The following is a 20,907-nucleotide window of genomic DNA, read 5'->3' on the forward strand; positions in this document are numbered from 1 at the left end:
CTGCTTTGGTCCGAGTCCTGTTTTCGACGGCTGCTTTTAGATTTATAAGTCTCAGCTTTCCGTCTGTGTATTCTACTGATTTCTTGTTATGCTACGAAGACTTGGTTCTGAGTGCTCCGTGAGCAGGGTATAAATAGGAATTGGTTGAGGGCTTCTTGAAGCACATCGTGCTATAGGACAGGAACGCAGAACTTCAGGCTTAAGAGCATCAGAAGAGCCCTAACGCAGGATCAGACCCAGGGTCCATCTAGCCCAGTGCTCTGTCCACACAGTGGCCAAGCAGATGTGGACCAGAGACCCACAAAGCAGGACACGGTGCGACAGCAGCACCCTCCCGCCTGTGTTTCCTAGCAACTGGTGCACGCAGGCTTACTGCCTCAGATACTGGAGATAGCACAACTGGGCCTGTTGAGCCTGGAGAAGAGGAGATGGAGGGCAGACATGAGAGCACTCTTCAAATACTTGAAAGGGTGTCACAGAGGAGGGCCAGGATCTCTTCTCTGTCATCCCAGAGTGCAGGACACGGAATAACGGGCTCAAGTTAAAGGAAGCCAGATTCCAGCTGGACATCAGGAAAAACTTCTTGACTGTTAGAGCGGTATGATAATGGAACCCAGGGAGGTTGTGGGCTCTCCCACACTAGAGTCACTCAAGAGGCAGCTGAACAACCATCTGTCAGGGATGCTTTAGGGTGGATCCCTGCATTGAGCAGTGGGTTGGACTCGATGGCCTTGCAGGCCCCTCCCAACTCTGCTGTTCTATGATTCTATCAGGGCTCGTAGCCATTGATCGCCTTCTCCTCCTCCAGGAATTTATCCAACTCCCTTTTAAAGCCATCCAAATGGGTGGCCACCTTGGAGTAGAGAATTCCAGAGTTTAACTTGGTGGCCCAAATGGGCCTGGGGTTCCATCCCAGCCCCTCTGGAATTCCCCATATAGCCCTGCCCCCCACCCCACCCCCAGTCGTGGGCCTGGGGTTCCACTTTTTTCCCCCCCATTCTAAAAGCTTGAAGGTGTCTCTCTCAAGGCATGGTTGCTGGCAGTGAGAGCACCAAGCTTTTGGGTCTCTCCCCTTTTGCCAGTGGGTTCTCTGAAACGGCTGAATAAGGTTGTCCTTGCCCCCCCCCCCCGCTGTTTGTGGTCACTCACCTTTGCCTCCCCCTCTTTGCAGCCAGTTCCCCACCCCGGAGGCTGTGCTGGAAGGGGCCTGCTACATGGTGGCCCTGCAGATCGCCCGCGAGCCCTTGGTCCGGCAGGTGCTGCGCCAGACCTTCCAGGAGAGGGCCAAGATCAACGTCTCCCCGACCAAGAAGGGCAAGAAGGTGAAGGCGGCCGCTGGAGCGTGGCAGGATGCCGGGACGCGGTGGCAGGGCCCAGTGCTGCAGTGAGCAGCGGGGCTCCGCTGGACGGGACATGGAGCTCCCAGGCTGGCCCTGTGGGTTGGGTCGGGGGCTAGTGGTGCAGTGACATTCTGTCGGGCTCGGGCCCAGGGGGCACCTTGGTCCCCGCTGGGTGGGTGGGGCTGCATTCAGCTTTGAGCTCCTTGGAGGATATTGGGGCTGCCCCTCCTTGGAGGAGGGGCAGCCCCAATATACAAGCCACACAAACAGAGGTGAAGCGTTGCCTCGTGAAGCTCTCCCAGCAAGAGGGTTCCTTCAGGGTGGAAGAACCTCGGGTGTTGGAAGCCATCCCCGAAGAAGGGCCCAGTTCCCGAAACAAACAAAGCTTACCGGAGGTTTTCCTCCCCGTTGAGCGCTCTCTCCGCACTCTGGGGGTCACCTCTGTTTTTCTGGGCATTGCCCCAGTCCCAACACCTGTGACTCATGGTGCCTGGAGCAGAGCGCCCTTTGACAGGTGCTGCTGCCACCTGGAGGGAGGCACCTGGGCAGGGGTGGGATTTGGGAGAGGGCTGACCAAGGGATCCGTGCCATGCAGCGCAGGGAGCTCCCAGCAGGGCCTCCGCCTTGGGCAAGAGTGCTCTTCCTAAACTGCTGCTGCCTTCGCCTCCCCCTTCACAACGGCAGGATGTGGACGAGGCCCATTACGCCTACTCCTTCAAGTACCTGAAGAACAAGCCGGTGAAGGAGCTCCGTGACGACCAGTTTCTGAAGATCTGCCTGGCCAAAGACGAGGGCCTCCTCACTGTCGACATCTGCATCGACATGAAGGGGGTGGAGGGGTGAGTCTGCACCCGAGGAGGAGGAGGAGGTGCTCGTGTTTCTGATGGGTGGGTTTGATGTGGGAGAAAGGCGCTGGCTTGCATCACGCCCCCGGGTAGCCTGACAAGGCCTCCTCTCTCTCCTTTCCCCTGCCAGAGCATTTGGGGCAGGGCTTTTGTGCCCTGCCCTCTCCCCCCACAATAGTAGAACTCGCTCCTGAAGGAGATACAGCCAAGGCCTCCGAGGCCTTTTTGTCTCAGAAGTCTTTGCCATCTCCAGCTGCTTCCATTCGATGCTGGGCCTCTGGCGTTTGTACCACTGTTTTTCTTTATCGTTCCATGATCTGTTGGGGTGTTCGTAACTGTCCTGATGCGATGGGTTTATGGGGTTTTGTAAGCTGCCTTGTAAAGACATTTATCTTGAAAAGCCCAGGATATAAATCTTCCCAATGCAAACGTGCGTAAATCTTTCGCTTCCTGCAGAAGTTCAGCACTGGCTGCCTGGGCCACTGAGCAGCGGGGTTGTGCTTCCACCCACCCACCCCTGGGCCTGCCCTCGCCCTGGCTATTTTGTAAGCATCTCCCCCATCCCCCCAGAGCTGTCAGCCTGACCGCCCCCCCCCCTTTCAGCTACGGCAACGACCAGACCTACTTCGAGGAGATCAAGCAGTTCTACTACCGCGACGAGTTCAGCCACCAGGTGCAGGAGTGGAACCGTCAGCGCACGCTGGCCATCGAGCGGGCCCTCAACCAGTTCCTCTATGCCCAGATGGCCAAGGAGCTGAAGAACAAGCTCTTGGTGGAAGCCAAGGAGTTTGTCATCAAGGTGAGGGGTGGCGCCTGCAGCCCTTGGCTTGGCTGAGTTGTGCTCGGGAAGGGGTGGGCCCGATAGGCCGGCCTCCCCCAGCCTGCTACACCTTCTAGAAGTTTTGGTCTTCAACTCCCAGCCGCCCCGGCCATCATAAGCACGCAAGAAGAGCCGTGTGGGATGAAAGGCTCAGAAAAGGCGGGAGTTCCTATCCAAAACATCTGGCAGGTGCCAGGCCTGTGCAGGACTCCGTGCAGGCCTCACCCAAGTGGTGATTCCAGAGTAGAGGGGAGCCAGAGGACGTGTTTCCAGCCTGCACGCAGCAGGCCTTCCTACCCCCACTGGGATAGGCAGCGTTCCTGCGGGGTCGGCGTCACGTGGCGCCCCCTTTTTGTTGTTAAACCAAAGTTCTGGTAAGCAAAACACAGGAACTGGACTAGCAGAGCAGGAGAGGAGAGCTGGCTCCCTCTTCCCTTCCTCACCTTTACGTCCCGCCCTCAGCTCTCTGTCCCAGAAAAGGGGGTTGAAAAACCAGCCTCTCAAATGCTGAATGCCATCGTGCCAAGCGGACGCGTGCAGATCAGTTTGCTTTCGCTCTCATTGCAGAGTTTGGCCCCCACCTGGGCACTGTTTTTCTTTTTTTAATTTCTTTGCTTAGAAGCATTTGTGTCCCAGTCGTGAGCCAAAAGAGGCTCCCAATCAGTCAGTAAAAGGAGATCGTCCCCGTCTGCAGCCTGACAATCTAAAATGACACAGCATGCAAGGAAAGATGGAAGAGAAGGGAAAAGGAAGCGATGACCTAGTCTTTCAGCTGAGCTGGTGCTGCAGCCCTGCTTTTTCCCTCTTGTGCTGGGACAGGCTGCTGCTGCTGCTGCTGCTGCTGCGTGAGGCCGGACTCACCTGCTCCAGGAGCAGTTGGCCTTTTCCTCAGGAGCAGCCGGCCTTTCCCTGCCCTCCTTGCCCCAGAGGCTGCCTCGCTCTGCGCAGGAGGAATGACGTTCCCCGGTCTCTCTCTCCCCCCTCCCCACCAGTCTTGCAGCCGGAAGCTCTACAACTGGCTCAAGGTGTCGCCGTACCGCCCGGACCAGCAGGTGGAAGAAGACGACGACTTCATGGACGAAAACCAGGGCAAGGGGATCCGGGTGCTGGGTGTCGCCTTCTCCTCGGCCAGGTACGTGGGCTCTGCCGCTTCGGCAGGAGTGCTGGGTTTGATGCCCCCGTCTGGGTCCGCCCCGTTCCAATGGAGGGCTCTCTCTTTTGCAGAGACCACCCTGTCTTCTGCGCCCTGGTGAACGGGGAAGGCGAGGTCACGGACTTCCTGCGGCTGCCGCATTTCACCAAGCGGAGGAACGCTTGGCGAGAGGAGGAGAGGGAGAAGAAGGTGCGTCTGGAGGAGGAGGGGGAGGTGGTGAAGGGGGAGGCCGCCTGGGGCATCATTGGGAAACGGGTCCTCCAACCAACCACCCAACCCCAACCTTCCCTGCAAGGCCGTTGCGCCATTTGGCACTTTCTCCCTGGGTGACCGTCCTTCCTGTGTCCTAGGCTCAGGATATCGAAACCCTGAAGAAATTCCTGCTCAGCAAGAAACCTCACGTGGTCACGATTGCAGGGGAGAACAGGTGAGTCTGAGGGGCAGGGGATTGCCGGAGTGCCCCCCACCCCCGCCCTCCCCCTGTTCATGCCCCCCCCAACAAAGAAGAGATGCCCCCTTTCACGCATCAAGCCCCTATTATGTAGGGATGTGTTTATTTTAAATAGTTATTCCCTGCCGCTGCTGTTGCTTTGTAAGGGTTAGGCAAGTAGAAAAAGGGAAATGTTTTGCTTTTGCCCTGTTGGAGCAGAAAGTTGGAAAGCTGATCCTGGCTGGCTACTAGAAACAGTGGTTGGCTACTAAGCCCATCCAAAACCTGGAGGCCCCCTGGGTGTGAGCAAATGCTCTCGGAGGCGGGTGGGAGGGAGGCGCTCAAGTGCCCTTGGCAAGGGGAGTGGCAACGCCTCAGCGATGACCCGCTCCCATCTCTCCTTCCCTCAGGGATGCCCAGATGCTGATGGAGGATGTGAAGCGCATCGCCCATGAACTGGACCAAGGGCAGCAGCTCTCGGCCATCGGGGTGGAGCTGGTGGACAACGAACTGGCCACACTTTACATGAACAGCAAGAAATCCGAGGTGAGCCTGGCAGCAAACCCCCCCCCCCAGGAGGCAGGTGGGGGCCGCTGGCACAGGCCTCCCTCTGAATAGAAGTGCATGGCCACGTCCCCTTTGCACCCTTGCTAGCTGCCTCTTTTTGTGAGTCCCGCTGCCATCTCTACCCTCGGCGGGAACGTGAGAAGGGGCCTCCCCCGTTTCAGGGTGCTGGTCCATTCAGCCTGCTGCTGTTGGCCCGGACCAGCAGAGAGGGGTCTTTCCCTAGCCCTCCGTGAGCCCTTCTGCATGGGCCAAACTACAGCCCCGCCCTCCTAAATTGGGGACAGATGCAGCTTGGTGGCAGAGCCCTGCTTTGCGTTAGAGCAGTGGTTCCCAAACTTTTCCAGGTCACCGCCCCCTTGGTTCCACAAACTCATGCCCAGTGCCGCCTACCCTGCCCTATAAAAATCATTATCCAGAATAAGGAAGATAATAACAATAAAATTCAAAACTGTAACAATTAATGGAATATTTATTCAAAATCCAATTAATTTTTTTAGTTTATTCAATTAAACATAATTGATGAGCTTGATCCAGACTTCCAAAGTCTGATAGTCATTTAGCAAGAATATTAGACATCACATTTAGTAACTAAGGTAGAGTACCTCACTATTCTGTAAAGTCTTAATGTGATGGATGGGCTTGATGAAGGGATACCAGTTTCCCAGTGTCTGGTTTAAAGTCACTTTACAAGAGTCTTAAATCACCACGTTTAGTAATCTGGAGTCGATTTCTTTGCTTGGAGAGAAGTAAGCACCACACTAAAACCACATTCAACCAAATATGATGTTGGAAATGCAACCAGGAGCTTCTGAACCACTCTCCATAGCGCAGGATAGCAATTCACCGTTAAAAAGACTCTTCTTATCAATACATGTGTGGATTCTTCCCCTATATGGCTTGGGACCAAACTACCTTCTCCCATAAAAATGTCCCAGGGTTTTAAGACCTTCTGGAGAGGCGCTTCTCGGAAAAGACCACCTTGAGCCCCCCCCTGCCGCCCCTTTGCCTCTTAGCGCCCCCCCGCCACCCCTTTCCTCTTAACGCCCCCCCTATGCAATCCCACCACCCCCAAGGGGGCAGTACTGCCCACTTTGGGAACCACTGCGTTAGAGGGTCCCGGGTGCGCTGCCTAGCACCTCCAGTTTAAAATGACCCGGTAGCTGGTGGTGTGGAGGTCCCTTCCCCGCCTGCAACCCTGGGGAGCTCCTGCCAGTCAGAGCAAAGCGTCCTGGAATAGATGGACCCCCAGGGTCCAACTTGGGTGAAGTCAGCTGATAACACCCTCTCGGAGGGGTGGGGGGAGTTCTCAGCTGCTGGGCCACATCTTTGAACCCACCCCATAAAAGCCCCATCCTGGGTCTCTCCCAAAAGCAGCACACGTGGAACTTAAAAGAAAGAATAGGCCAAACTGTGTATGGCTGGGGATGCATCTCTACTCTCTGACGTCGTCTTCTTTTTTTTTTAATGTATTATTGTTTTGGTCCAGAACTTCAGTAATTCAGCATGTTTGGAAAGTATGAATAAGCAAATTTGTTCGGCCTTGCCTTCTCCAGATCTTGACATACTTGCTGCTGTTTTCAATCAATCAAGTTTATTACGGCAAACAGCCAGCATGTCAGAACAAATGAACAATAAAATACAGTTAAAAGCAACAACAACAACAGTGAAATAGTTATAATTGAGAGATTAAAATTCAAAATATACAGGCACCACAGGAGAAACATGAGAAACCCATCTGTAGAGCGTTTAACAATGTTAGTTTATCACCTCTCCACGACAGTTTACGGCTGCTGCACAAAATCTAGCCACTTTAGCTGTGACCTGAGAATTCAGGTCTGACAAAAGATACTCTAGGTAGAATTCATCTGGCCTGCCTGGGATTTTTTGTATGAGTGGGATTATAAGAGAAGACCTAAGGTCTTGATAAAAGTTACAGTGAAGTAGGACATGACCCACTGCCTCTACTTCTCCCGTCTTACATGGGCAAATCCCCTTTCTATAAGGGATCTTTTTGAATCTACCTTCCAACAGTGCGGATAGTAAAACATTAAATTTGGCTAGCATAAATGCCTTCATAAATTTGGGGATGGTCAAATTTATCAAATAGTCAGCAGGTGCAAATGACCCTCTATGATCCCTAAAAGTAGGATATAGAGCTGCTTGGCTTAAATGGTTTTGGAATTCAATATCTCAAGTTCGCTGGGAAATACCTATTTTAGCTTTGGCATACCCTAGGGTTAGGATGGCAGTTGTAGAGAAACCTAAAGTTAATAATTTCATATTTAGCAACTTTTTCCTTTTTTGGAAAGAGTCAGTTAGTGTAAGTGGCGCCAGTCCGACAGGCGCAAACATAATTTTTAACCAAAAATAGAATTTACGCAGCCTCTATAGAAATTTGCCCTGCCTCTAACCGGATAATTGTATTTGGAACACAGCTTGGAATGCCAAATATTGCTCTCAAAATTTAGTTTGCACAGCCTCCAATGAAACAAGGTTTTCAAACACACATACTTCTGAACCATACAACATCTGGGCTAAAACCTTGGCAACAAAATCCTGGATAGCAGAAGGGACATGCTGCACTCCGTTGTTGTCAGAGAAGGAGAGGAGGGCCTTTGCACTTCTCTGCACATTTGCAATGGCATCTTTTGATTGCACCCCCCATGTTCCTAATGAGTGGAGCCTTAGAATCATAGAATAGCAGAGTTGGAAGGTGCCTACAAGGCCATCAAGTCCAACCCTCTGCTCAAGGCAGGAATCCACCCTAAAGCATCCCCGACAGATGGTTGTCCAGCTTCCTCTTGAAGGCCTCTAGTGTGGGAGAGCCCACAACCTCCCTAGGTAACTGATTCCACCGTCGCACTGCTCTAACAGTCAGGACGTTTTCCCTGATGTCCAGCCGGAATCCGGCTTCCTTTAACTTGAGCCCGTTATTCCGTGTCCTGCACTCTGGGAGGATCGAGAAGAGATCCTGGCCCTCCTCTGTGTGACAACCTTTTAAGAATTTGAAGAGTGCTCTCATGTCTCCCCTCAATCTTCTCTTCTCCAGGCTAAACATGCCCCGTTCTTTCAGTCTCTCTTCATAGGGCTTTGTTTCCAGACCCCTGATCATCCTGGTTGCCCTCCTCTGAACATGCTCCAGCTTGTCTGCGTCCTTCTTGAACTGTGGAGCCCAGAATTTTCTTCTGCTTTTTGTGTTCTCTCTTATGGACTCCTTTGTTAACATCTTTAGTATGAATCTTTGCAATGTTCTTCGTTGCCAGCTGAACTTGCGTAATTCTTTTGTCAGTTCCTTTTAGCCCTGGTCCCCTCTCGTGAGTTATATAGTTCTCAGCCAGTGTTGTTAACAGTCCATTACTTTCTGAGAGGAAATTTTTTTATAAGGGCTAATTCCCTACAAACCATTTTATTTATTTATTACATTTTTATACCGCCCAATAGCCGAAGCTCTCTAGGCGGTTCACCATGAGAAACTGTCCCTGGATTTATTTTATTTAATTTATTACTGCATTTTTATCCCACTGTGGAATTCAAGGTGGCTACATGTGGTTCCCAGGTGGTCTCCCTCCCAAGCACTGACCAGACCCAGCATTGCTTAGCTCCAACAAGGTGGCTGCTTCATATACCTCCAGACCATGCCCTGGGAGATCACTTTGTTCTGTTTGGGTGGAAATGGATTTATATTTCGGGATTGGAACATTATCAGCAAGCTCAAGAGTCTGTCTCTGCATGAGTTCTTGTAGAGTCCATTTAAGTTCCACTTACCAGTCCAATACAGAATGTATCGAGGGTGGATCCATCCTGCAGTGACTCACACAGCACATTTTTACTCTCCTTCTGCTGAAAATACTGTGTGATTTTAATTTTCCTTTTCTGAGGTTCAGGGAGGCTACTTCGTAGGCTGGGTGTAATTCCTAGGTCTTTGTATATCTTTCTGGTAAACTCCGTACTCTCCACAATCGACCCCGCTCTTCCCTTAGTCCACCTCCCACTGCACAGCTTGACTAAGGTATTTTTTGTGCTTGATGGACAAGAAGTTATGATAAAAGTACATGTAGAGAAGAGAGAGAACTGTGCAGCAGCAGCAGCAGCAGCAGCTTTAAACTCTAGTGTGTTTGGGGTTTTTTAAAACTGCTGCCGATTTTCCTAGAAGTTTACTTTTCTTTCTTTTGAGGCTCTGCATCATCGCAGTCTGTACTTTGATTTCCTGCGTGCTGCCTTGCGTGGAGTTGCAAAAGGCGGGAGATACGTAAATAAATGCGGAGACGTTGGCTACTCTGTGTAGGAGCAAACCTGCTGTGGTGGGGCGGAGGGAGAGAGCAGGTGGGCTGCAAGCATTTTCGGGCTTACGTTGGAGCTCCTTCTTCCTTCCCTCCAGTCTTTCCTCCGCAGGTAGTCATGCCACGGGTGAGGCCTCCCCTGCTGACTCCTCCGGCACTCTCCTTTTGCAGAACGAGTTCCGGGACTATCCCCCTGTGCTGCGCCAAGCCGTCTCCCTCGCTCGCCGCATCCAGGACCCGCTGATCGAGTTCGCCCAGGTGTGCAGCTCCGATGAGGACATCCTGTGTCTCAAGTTCCACCCGCTGCAGGTAACCATGGAGGGGGAGAGGATCCCCCACAAACCAGGCTGTGAATGAGACCTGCATTTGGGAGTGTGTGTGTGTTATTTGCGGGTGTGTATGTGTGCAGTTCAGTGCACATAGATCTCTCACTACCCAAACCCTTATCTAGCTGGATCAGAATCCATTACCCAGAAATAACTTACCTGGACCTTTTGATTTGCATAATTTCCGCACGTTGCAGGATTCGATTTATCTGGGATGCCAGACTTTATTACTCGATTTGTGTGCTGCCTTTCCCCACCCCCCAGTGCCATCATCATTGACTATTGGCTATGCTGGCTGGGGACGATGGGTGTGGTGGGGGCTGTTGGGTCCCTGTCCCCAAACTCGTGTTCTGGTATGATGATGTCTCCTAGAGCTGAGCTGTGCTCAGCCTTTCTTTGGACACGAGCCTTCATCCTGTGTGTGCATGTGTGCATGTGTGTGTGCTGGTATCAGAACGCTTTGCCCCAGGACGGCCCCAGCTCTGCACTCGGCCTTGTTTCGCCTGGGCCATGCAGCGATTGTGGCATGCGTTTCCTCCAGGAGCACGTGGGGAAAGAAGACCTGCTGAACGCCCTCTACTGTGAGTTCATCAACCGCGTGAACGAGGTGGGCGTGGACGTCAACCGTGCCATCGCTCACCCGCACAGCCAGGCTCTCCTGCAGTACGTCTGTGGCCTGGGACCCCGCAAGGGCACTCACCTGCTCAAGGTAAGCCCTTCCGCCTCTACTCCTGCTGTGCCAGCGTCAGAGGGGAGACGGGGGCGTGCCGGGGGGGGGGGGATGTGCTGTGCTGCCGATAAAGCAGGAGGAGGGGAGTTCTTTTTCCTGTCCTCCCCAGAGTGACTGGCCCAAAGCCATCCAGACAGCTTCATATCATATCTACTAATAAATATACGGCACTCGTAAAGTACCCCGGTGTGATGGAGTGGTGAGAGCCTCTGCACGTCCGGGTTCTAACCTCCACTCGCTCATGACGCTCCCCCTGTTTCTGACTCTTAGCCTAATCTACCTCACAGGGTTGTTGGGAGGATAAAATGGAGATTAGGGGGGCCACGTAAGTTGCCTTGGGTTCCCTGCAGAAGGAAGAAAGGCAGGATACAAATGGGATAATAAATGAAACGTTTTAAAAACTTAAGTCGGTTGCCTCACTCCACTTCATGCTCAGGGCTGGCTTTGCCCTGAGCTCTTGTCCTTCTATGACTTTTACCCTGGCACGACCTGCTGCTTTTCATGGAGAGGAAGCCTAGCTCAACAGTAGAACACGCCTTTTACACACAGATTTGCTCCCCGGCAACTCCCGATTTTTAAAGGATCAGGTCGCAGGTGCCTTTGCCCCAGGCACTGAAGGGCCAATGTCCAGCCGAGAGGAGCCAGGACTGGGCTGCAGAACTGCAAACTTAACATAGTTTAGTGGTTGGTCCTCCACTGTCATTCAGGAAATATCTGGAAAGGTTTCAGTGGAAAGCCTGGCTCGAATCTAGTAAATGCAGCACGCGTGGAAATGCCGTCACAGGTGTTTTTGGGGGGGACATGAGCCTTCTCTGCTCTCCCGTAGATCCTGAAGCAAAACAACACCCGTCTGGAGAACCGGACGCAGCTCGTCACCATGTGCCACATGGGACCGAAAGTCTTCATCAACTGTGCCGGGTTCATCAAGATAGACACGGCCTCGCTGGGCGACAGGTTGGTGGAGGAGGAGTGTGTGTGTGATGGTGGGCGGCTGAGGATCAGATAGGGCTGAGTGTTATTTCTCAGCTGGGCGAGGTTCACCCTAGGGTGCTGCAAATTCTGTCGTCTGCACAAGAGAAAGCAAATGGAGCCTGCTCCAGCCCACCCCAACCTGTTTCACTCCAGATGCATTGGACTGCAGCTCCCAGCAAATCTGGTGCTGAATGTAATCACCTCCTAACTTCAGTAGCTAATAGCAGCTGCAGTCAATCGAACTTTCTAGCAGCAACCGGGAGACGTTCGGCTGCCCTTCCAAGCCCCCCGTTCTGGTAGTGATGCCTCCCTTTCCGTACCCTTAGCACGGATTCCTACATCGAGGTCCTGGATGGATCCAGGGTTCACCCAGAGACCTACGAATGGGCTCGGAAAATGGCCGTCGATGCCCTGGAGTACGACGAGTCTGCCGAAGACGCCAACCCCGCTGGCGCCCTGGAGGAGATCCTGGAAAACCCGGAGCGGCTGAAGGACCTGGATCTTGACGCCTTTGCTGAGGAGCTGGAGAGACAGGTCGGCACAGGGACCCTCTGGGCCTGAGGAGGGTCTTCTTGGGCCTTCATCCTTGCAGACTCTCACATCTGCTTTCTCTCTCCCCTCCCCCCCCCCCCCCCCCCCGGCAGGGCTATGGCGACAAACACATCACCTTGTACGACATCCGGGCCGAGTTGAGCTGCCGCTACAAAGACCTGAGGAGCCCGTACCGCTCTCCCAACTCGGAGGAGGTTTTCAACATGCTGACCAAAGAAACCCCCGAGACGTTCTACATAGGTAGGCGAATCCTCTCTCGGCAGAGGAAGGTGGAGGCAGCCCTGGGCTGCTCCATGTAGGTGCAGACCTAGGCAGCAAAAGTGGAATTGGCAGTACTGGGGACCCCATCTTTCCAATCCCGCCCGTGCTCAGGTAAACTGATCATCTGCAACGTGACGGGAATCGCCCACCGGCGGCCCCAGGGGGAAAGCTACGACCAGGCGATCCGGAACGACGAGACCGGCCTGTGGCAATGCCCCTTCTGTCAGCAGGACAACTTCCCAGAGCTGAGCGAGGTAACGGATTGCGGCCGCGCTACCAGGAGGCCCCAGCCTCCGTTTGCCTGCGGGGTGTCTTGGCTCCCCTGGGAGGGAGGGAGGGAGGGAGGGCCTCTTCCCAGGCCTGGGGAAGGTGCTGCAGAGCCGCGTGACCCCAGCGCTCTGTCCCTCCGCTCGTGGACGAGGGCCGCGTCCCCTGCCCTTTGCTCGAGCTGAACCCCTTGGATGCCGCTTCCTCCGCCTTTGCCATGCCCATCTGCTCCTCTCCCAGGTATGGAACCACTTCGACAGCGGCTCCTGCCCCGGCCAGGCCATCGGGGTGAAGACGCGGCTGGATAACGGGGTCACAGGCTTCATCCCGACTAAATTCCTCAGTGACAAAGTGGTCAAACGGCCCGAGGAGAGGGTCAAGGTAGGCCGACGGGGAGAAGGGTCCCTGCTCCGTCTCCAGCTGGCCCCGGGCAAAAGTCTTCCTCACCCCGTCCTGGCTGAGGACATCCCTGCCTAGCGATGGGGCTGGTTGCGGGGCGGAGGCTTCTTCTCATTCCGTCAGATGCCCACTTCGCAGTTCGGTTCTGCTGCGCCCTTGGAAGGAGAACAAGAGTTAAGGGCCCGCAGGGCAGTTGGCGCCCCTGGCTGAGGCTGATGGGGAGCTGGTCTCCAAAAGAGCTGGAGCCCGCCAGATTGGGCTGTGCGTGCGGCTGTGCGCCCGCTGATGGTCCCTTCCCTCCTGCCCCGCCCTCCCCAGGTGGGAATGACTGTCCACTGCAGGATCATGAAGATCGACATCGAGAAGTTCAGCGCGGACTTGACCTGCCGGACGTCGGACCTGATGGACAAGAGCAACGAGTGGAAGCTGCCCAAGGACACCTACTACGACTTCGACGCCGAAGCGGGTGACCACAAGCACGAGGAGGAGCTGAAGCGGAAGCAGCAGCGCACCAGTGAGTCCCTGGCGCTCGGCGGCCGGGCGGCTGGCCAGGGGAGAGGAGGGGGGCGGACCTCCCCAGGGGAGGGCAACGAGGCGTGACCATCCCCTCGCCTCCGCTTCCCGCAGCCTACATCAAGCGCGTGATCGCCCACCCCTCCTTCCACAACATCAACTTCAAGCAGGCCGAGAAGATGATGGAGACAATGGACCAGGGGGACGTTGTCATCCGGCCCAGCAGCAAAGGGGAGAACCACCTGACGGTCACCTGGAAGGTGTCCGACCACATCTACCAGCACGTGGACGTGCGCGAGGAGGGCAAAGAGAACGCCTTCAGCCTGGGCTCCACCCTCTGGATCAACACCGAAGTGAGCCTGGTGGCCAGGAAGGGCCGGCGCAGGAGGAGGGAGGGAGGGAGGGAGGGAGCCTGCCCGCGTCCTCCTCTCCCATAACCTCCCTCCTTTCCTCCCTCCTTTCCTCCAAAGGAGTTCGAGGACCTGGATGAGATCGTTGCCCGCTACGTCCAGCCGATGGCGTCTTTCGCAAGGGATCTGCTCTGCCACAAGTACTACCAGGACTGCAACGGAGGAGACAGGAAGGTGAGTGGGCGGGAATATACATTGCAATGTGTAACATGTAGAGTAGGGACGAGAAGTCCGGCTCGGACCCCCGCAGTGGGTCCAGGGAATAGAGAAGATGGGCAGCAGGATGTGTGGGCACCTGGCGCCATGGTACAATTGTAGGTGCCCAGACCGATGGCTACGATTCCGCAGCTGGAGCAGGGAGGATTCCTGGTGGGCTGGGGTCTGCCATTGGGTTGCAGCCTGAGCTGAGGTGGGCCATGGCGCCAGCACAAAGTCCGTGTGAGCATAAAAGTAATTAAGCAGCTGGTCCCCCAAGGTATGATTCGGTCACAGGCCTGAAAAGGTCGAAGGTCCCTGGTCTAGAAGGCGCTGAGCTTGTTCGTGTAGCTCCTTCGTTGTTGTTTTCTAACCACGCGTGCCGTTGGGAGCAAACGAGGATTTCCGCTCTCCACGGGTAACTCGGCCCAAGCATTGCCTCGTGTGCTGCACATGCGCGTAACTGCTCTGAGCACCTTGAGAATCGAAGGAGTTGCACGCTGAAGAGCAGAGTCTTGAGAACGTGAAGACAAAGTGCTCGCCCCAAAGCCTGGGGACGCTGGCGGATCCCTTCAGAGCGCAGGGCCTTGCCCCTCCTAGGTTCGGCGCAAGGGCAGAAGGCTCGAGTTGGCCTCACGCTGTCGTCCTGCGTTGCTCCCTCCCTTGGTGGTGGTGGGGTAATTCCAAGCGTGAGGCCATGGTCCCGGGTGAGCTCCCTGCAGCCGCCCATGCGAAGGATCAGAGCCCAGCGTAAGCTCCAGTACCCCTGTCCTTCTCTGTCCTAGAAACTGGAAGAGCTGCTGATCAAAACCAAGAAGGAGAAGCCCACCTTCATCCCCTACTTCGTCTGCGCCTGCAAAGAACTTCCTGGCAAATTCCTACTGGGGTACCAGCCGCGAGGCAAGCCGAGGTGGGTGTGGCCCTCCGGAGCTGGGAGGGGCGGATACGGCTGTCCTGGCTTTTCTCTCCTTCTCCCTGTAGAGTCTTGGGGTACGCTGGCCCCTCGCGTAGGAAGCAGGCCCAGCCTAGCCCCTCCAGGGTGTCCAGGGTCCAGCGGGACGTGCCAGAGATTCATCCCAAGGTCTTTTTGCAGGCCGAGCATAAGGGGGCTGATTGATAATAACTCCACAGCGCTTGGAGCAAACCGAAATGTTTCCCCCTCTGTGGCGACACAGCCCAAGTCTTGCCTTCCACGCACCTGTGCAAGACCCCACCGGGCCACAGACCTTCCCCTGGACCACACCTGGTGGTCAGGAACGCCGTTCGTGAGGCGGAGTCCGGGGGAGCAGATGGCCCGTGGGGGTCCTTGTGATGGCGAAGCGCAGGGACAGAATCTCCTCCCGCTCCAGCGGCTCCGCCACTTCCGTGCCTCTGATTGTTCCAGCATCTGGAGAGTGGCCCTGACCGGGTCCCCTCTTTCCCTGCACGCTCGTATGGAGCTGCCCATCTCAGCCAGTGTTCCCCAAATGGGTTCCCTGGGAAGGCTGGGAGTTGCGGTCTGACCCGTCTGGCAGGGAGCCAGGCTGATGGGGCCTCTCACTTTGGCCTCCTGCATCCTCAGTCTCTGGCTAACGCTGCGGACAGAAGAGAGCCGGGGTGGGGGGGGGTGATGCAGAGGTGGCCCCACTGGGACGGGCCGCCACTTTTGCGCTTGCGCTGCTTCTCAAGGGTGGAGCAGGCCGCAGTGTCAGGCAGGTGTCCTCCCTCCCTCCCTCCCCCCCCCGCTGCAGGATTGAGTACGTGACGGTGACGCCCGAAGGTTTCCGCTATCGCAACCACATCTTCCCCACGGTCAATGGGCTCTTCCGGTGGTTTAAGGATCACTACCAGGACCCTGTGCCAGGTAATTCCCTCGTGGGTCGGGGGCTTGGTGCGTGCGCCGTGGGAGCGCAGGGAAGGGGGCCCAGCGGCTTTCTGGGACAGGCAGCCACGGTGCTATTGGCTTTCTCCCGCCTTGCTGCCTTCAGCCAGGCACCGGGGTGCTCTCCCACTCTGTCCACTCGGGGGCAGGCTCTTTCCTGAAGAAGGGCTTGTCGGGTGCTGGATCCCGTGGCCCCTCCCCTTCCTTATGAAGCCGGCCTTTCTCCTGCCTCCGCCGGGAAGCGCACACAGGTTCCCGGCCTGCAGTGAAGAGCTGGACTTCCCAGCGCTCAAGGCCACATGTGAAACGTGCATGATCTCAGAAGCCAGAGCGGGCGAGGGCAGGGGCGCCTCTTGCCTCTCTAAAATGCAGGAGATCCTTCCTCGCGTTTGCGTCCAGCGCATTCAGGAGGGCAGCACGCATGGGTGTGGGTTGTCCCACTTTTTCCTTCCCTGACAACCCTGCGAAGCTGGCCAGGTTGCAAGAGGAGGGTGGAAAGAAAGCTCCGTGGCCCAACGTGGATCTGAACACTCGCCGGCCTACTCCGACACCCTCTAACTCAGCCTCCCAGATGTGCTGGCTGAGAAACGATGGGAGTTGCTGTCCCACACATCTGGAGGACCACCCCTCCCTCCACCCCTGCCTTTGCATCTTTAATCTTTGAACATGCTTCGTGTCTCTTTGCAGGGGCTTAACGGCCGTGTCCCCAGTTGCTGCCCCTCTGTTACGACCCGACTGTGCGGGGGGGAGGGGGGGCTGGTCACCTTAACCTTTATAGAACCAAAAATGTTTGGCCAGTCTTTATGAAGTGTTTAGGTACCGGAAAAGAAGTGTTCATTTTCCATACCTTGAGAATTTCAGGAAGATGGGGTGACATTTTGAGGGAGAAAGAGGAGTTGAAGGACAAAAATAGAAAGAAAAAAACCCTCCCTGTGTCAGAAGGGACTTGCATAAATGTGTTGGCAAACTTGTACATGTGTGTGTCACCCGGAGAGCGTGTGTGTGTACTGCCTGCGGCCCGCTCTTCTGGGCTGCCTCTCTCCCGATGGCTCACCTGTCTCTCCCCTCCCTCTCCCCAGGGGTCACTCCCAGCAGTAGCAGCAGGACCAGGACTCCTGCTTCTATCAACGCCACGCCTGCGAATATCAACCTGGCCGGTGAGTCTCCCTCGTGCGCGCACCCGCCCTGTTTCTTCCTCCCACGTCAATCACTCACACGTTTGCGTCCCACCCTCCTCCCCAGATCTGACCCGTGCTGTCAACGCCCTGCCGCAGAACATGACCTCGCAGATGTTCAGCGCCATCGCTGCCGTGACGGGGCAGGGGCAGAACGCCAACGCCACCCCTGCCCAGTGGGCCTCCAGTCAGTACGGCTACGGGGGCAGCGGCGGAGGCAGCAGCGCTTACCATGTAAGTGGACGGGGAAGGGAATGGCTTCCTGGACCCCTGGCCCGAGTGGGGTTCCTGTGCAGACATCTGTGGGGTGCCTGGGCTTGGAGGTGCAGTTGCCCACGATCCTGACTTCGTGGCCTCCCCGTGGCTTGCGTCCGGCTCGCTTCATTGCCTGGAGAGAATGGCCCCAGGAAATGGTCTTTCAGTCCTCCACGTGGTGCCTTGGACTACATCTCCCAGCTAGCTGGGAGTTGCTGTCCATGATATCTGGAGGACACCGGGTTGGGGAAGAGCACATAGGGTGCCCAAACCTGAGCCACAGAAAGAGCTCTCAGCCTGTTGTGTTGATGCCCACTTCTTGGCCAACGGCATCGTAGCCTCCCCTGGGGAGGCAGACGCACCCCACCCCCACCCTGTTTTCTGCATTGTCTGCAGCCCACCTCGCCCCAGCCGTTCCTTCCCCTGTTTTGTTCCTCAAACATTTGCCAGCCTGTCCAGAGGAGATGAAAGGGAGGCCGGCAGGACCCTTCTGCCACCCCTGGAATGCATCCGGGGTGGGGGGTGGGGCGGGAGGCAGGCAGGCAGCGGTGGGGGGGGGACAGAAGGGCACCGCTAAGCTGCCAGCAAGAGGACTTAGCGACGGAAGAATTTGCTGAGCCGACAGGCCGGCCCGCTTCCTACGTGAGGGACAAGGCTGGCTGGCTGAGCTTGCTAATCGCCCAGCAGGCCGCAGAGGGGGCACCCCCCCCGTCTCAGCCCCCTTGGTGTAAGGCAGCTGCCGCCCCCCTCCTTAATCCTTGTGGCTCAGATGCGCCGAGTGGTGCCTGGAGGGCCGTAGCACAGGGGTACAGCCTCCGTTTGTCTCCCGGTCTGGCTGGGCAACACTTCCCCGTCTGGCACCCCGGAGGACGTGGCGCTGCCAGTGCAGACGGCATGCAGCTGGATGGGCCCAAGCCGCCGACTCGCTGCCTGCGATCTGCCTCCTGTCCACAGGCTGCTTCTCCCGAATCGTGGCCATTGCCCACTTCCTGTGGCCGCACGCGCTCCTTCCGGGGCGTCTCCAGCGGACCTGTGACGTCTCCTCCCCCCCTCCCCCCGTTTCCTCTCTCATCGCAGGTCTTCACGACGCCTGCCCAGCAGCCGGTGGCCACCCCGCTCCTGACCCCCAGCTACTCCTACACCACCCCCAGCCAGCCAATCACAACACCCCAGTACCACCAGCTCCAGGCCAGCGCCACGCCCCAGTCCGCCCCGACGCAGCCCCCGTCGCAGCCTTCCTCCTCCAGTTCCGGACCGAGGCAGCAGCCCAAGTGAGTCCCACGGCCCTCGTGGGGAGGGTGGAGGAAGGGTCACCCTGCCGGAGCAGAGGGTCTGTTTCCGCCCCACCCAGCCGAGAGGGTGCCAGCCAGGACGAACGGCGCTGTCTGTCCGTCTGTGGAAGGGGGGGCCGGGGCCGCGGCATGAACCACCTCCCTTCTCTCTCCCCAGGTCCAGCTCCCACACCGCCATCGATTGGGGCAAGATGGCCGAGCAGTGGCTGCAGGAGAAGGAGGCTGAGCGCCGGAAGCAGAAGCAGCGGCTGACGCCCCGCCCCTCTCCCAGCCCCATGATCGAGAGCACCCCCATGTCCGTCGCCGGAGACGCCACGCCGCTGCTGGACGAGATGGATCGGTAGTCCTGCCCCGTCTCCCGCCGGAGGGGGCAGCGCCGACAGAGACGCCGGGCCCCTCTCCTCCGCCCTCTTGCTCCGCAACCCGTTTTTGGTTTCCTTTCCATTGAGTGGCAAAGGCCGGCCAGGGACGCTGGGCTGTGTGCCCCTCAGCGGCCTGGAGGCCCCTGTATATACTGGCAACGCCGCTGGCCTTTGCAGCCGGCGGGGGCAGCCTTCAGACTGGCCGGATCCGGCGTGGGTTGCTCGGCGCGTCTCTCTCACGCCTGGCTGTTGGGTGAGCAGCCTCCCCTCGAGAGGGAAGCTCCCTTCCTGATCGCCCCGAATCCTGGCTGCTGCCTGGCCGCAAAAATAAAAATGCAAGGGCCGGGCTGCGGGAGAGGATTCTGCCAGCAACTGGGCCAGAGAGCGCCTTTCTCTGTGTGTGTGTGTCCGTGCGTGTCTGTCTGTCCCTCTGTCTCCCTTTCTCTGGCTGCTCTCTGCTCCACGGCTGTGTTGTTCGTACAAAGGGCTGTGCACCGTGAGGCCCTCCGGCACGCTGCCGGTTTCCGGCTGGAAGCGAGCGTCGCCTTCGCCATCAGCTCACTTTCTCTGGCACCCTCCAAGACAATATTTATTCAGTTGTATTACTTTAAGAGGAGGAGGAGGAGGAGAGAGAAAAGGGGGCTGCAAAGCCGACCCCCAGCAACGGCAGCTTTTGTGAGCCGGCTGTGAAGTGCTGTGAGAACCTCTCGCAGTTGCGGTGGCTTGAATACCAAGTAGCACGTTCCCCCCCCCCCCCGCACCCCCCTTTCCCGCCGCCCACTTATAACAGCAACGAGGGAATAAATAGCGTTTCTACTGAATCCTCGTCCAGGTTTTCTCTCCCCTGCCAGCCAAAGAGGCAGACTTGGACACTGGAGGCTGGCCGGCGTCCACGGGGCTCAAGCCGCAGCGCTCCCATGGGGGTCGCTCAGTGATTGTTTGTGTGTGTGTGTGGGGGGGGGATTAAAAGTGTTGGGTGTGTTGCAGGGTCCTGGCACAGGGAGGGGGGTGGGGTTACCTTATTCTCCGTGTCCTTTTGCTCGGTGCAAGGGGGCGGTGGAGGAGGACGGCTCTGCCCTCTCTGGCCTCCCAGTGGCTGCTCTGTTTGCAGCCTCTGACCCAGCTGCATCAAGGCCTGGCGGCCGTATCTTTCTGGTGTGGCTTGTGGCTCTCCCTCCCCCCACCTCCCTTTCCAATAAAGTCTCACTCTTGGGATGTGGAGTGATTCTGTGGCTGCGTCGACGGAGCTGCTCTTTGCTCTCAGCCTGACCGGTGCTTCTCACTGAGCTCAGCGCCCTCTCCACTGAGAAGCAATCCGCCCATTCTAATTTTGGCCAGGACCATAAGGCCATTTCCTCGGCCGCTCTGCTTGGGAGCAGTGCAGAACAAAGATGTCCGACATTCCTAAAATAATCACGGTTTCGTGGTGCTGCGTTCTCATTCTATTCCAGGTTTCTGCATTTCCAGCCACCCTCCAAATCATCCTCTCAGGAGGTTGCTTGCTGGAGTCTTTCAATGGGTCACTGCTCCATGGGTCGGAGGTGTGTGTATGTGGGGGGCAGGTTCCAATTCTGCTGTCTCCCTGTGCTGGGAGCATCCAACCATTGACCTGTTCTTAAAGGCAGGTTGTTTTGCCTGAGTGGCAGCTATATGGCTGGGAAGGAATTCTTGGTGTAGCCAGATACACAGACACGTTGGGCAGGCTCCCCCGAGGATGCCCAATTATTACCTTTGCGCATTCTCAGCGGACGCCTTTTCAGGCCCAAGCTGGGCTCCTCACTTTGCATTCAGAGGGGAAAGAAAGGCAGGCGCCCCTTTCCTCCAGGTGCACCTGGAAGCGTGTTGAAATTGCCCTCGCCGCAGGATCCGGGGCCTGACTGGCAAGGGGATTTCCCTGTGGAA

At 56.7% G+C, this 20,907-nt stretch overlaps 1 protein-coding gene across 2 annotated transcripts in view; it reads left to right on the forward strand.

Annotated features, from left to right (window-relative positions):
• Positions 1-19,826, forward strand: part of SUPT6H (SPT6 homolog, histone chaperone and transcription elongation factor) — a 32,010-nt gene extending 12,184 nt beyond the window's left edge. For both annotated transcript variants that reach the window (XM_063146403.1, XM_063146404.1), the window contains exons 15-37: positions 1,172-1,322; positions 2,025-2,179; positions 2,789-2,984; positions 3,998-4,137; positions 4,230-4,347; positions 4,509-4,585; positions 4,999-5,134; positions 9,607-9,744; positions 10,303-10,470; positions 11,318-11,445; positions 11,790-11,997; positions 12,108-12,255; positions 12,388-12,530; positions 12,784-12,924; positions 13,261-13,456; positions 13,570-13,808; positions 13,926-14,039; positions 14,846-14,970; positions 15,791-15,903; positions 17,001-17,078; positions 17,164-17,330; positions 18,429-18,622; positions 18,801-19,826. In XM_063146403.1, coding sequence (XP_063002473.1) covers positions 1,172-1,322; positions 2,025-2,179; positions 2,789-2,984; positions 3,998-4,137; positions 4,230-4,347; positions 4,509-4,585; positions 4,999-5,134; positions 9,607-9,744; positions 10,303-10,470; positions 11,318-11,445; positions 11,790-11,997; positions 12,108-12,255; positions 12,388-12,530; positions 12,784-12,924; positions 13,261-13,456; positions 13,570-13,808; positions 13,926-14,039; positions 14,846-14,970; positions 15,791-15,903; positions 17,001-17,078; positions 17,164-17,330; positions 18,429-18,622; positions 18,801-18,987 — 3,460 coding nt within the window. In that variant the 3' untranslated portion in view covers positions 18,988-19,826. The remainder of the gene's footprint in view (positions 1-1,171; positions 1,323-2,024; positions 2,180-2,788; positions 2,985-3,997; positions 4,138-4,229; positions 4,348-4,508; positions 4,586-4,998; positions 5,135-9,606; positions 9,745-10,302; positions 10,471-11,317; positions 11,446-11,789; positions 11,998-12,107; positions 12,256-12,387; positions 12,531-12,783; positions 12,925-13,260; positions 13,457-13,569; positions 13,809-13,925; positions 14,040-14,845; positions 14,971-15,790; positions 15,904-17,000; positions 17,079-17,163; positions 17,331-18,428; positions 18,623-18,800) is intronic.
• The last annotated feature ends 1,081 nt before the right edge of the window (positions 19,827-20,907 follow it).

Source organism: Elgaria multicarinata, chromosome 22, assembly GCF_023053635.1.
Source record: "Elgaria multicarinata webbii isolate HBS135686 ecotype San Diego chromosome 22, rElgMul1.1.pri, whole genome shotgun sequence".
Taxonomy (NCBI): domain Eukaryota; kingdom Metazoa; phylum Chordata; class Lepidosauria; order Squamata; family Anguidae; genus Elgaria; species Elgaria multicarinata.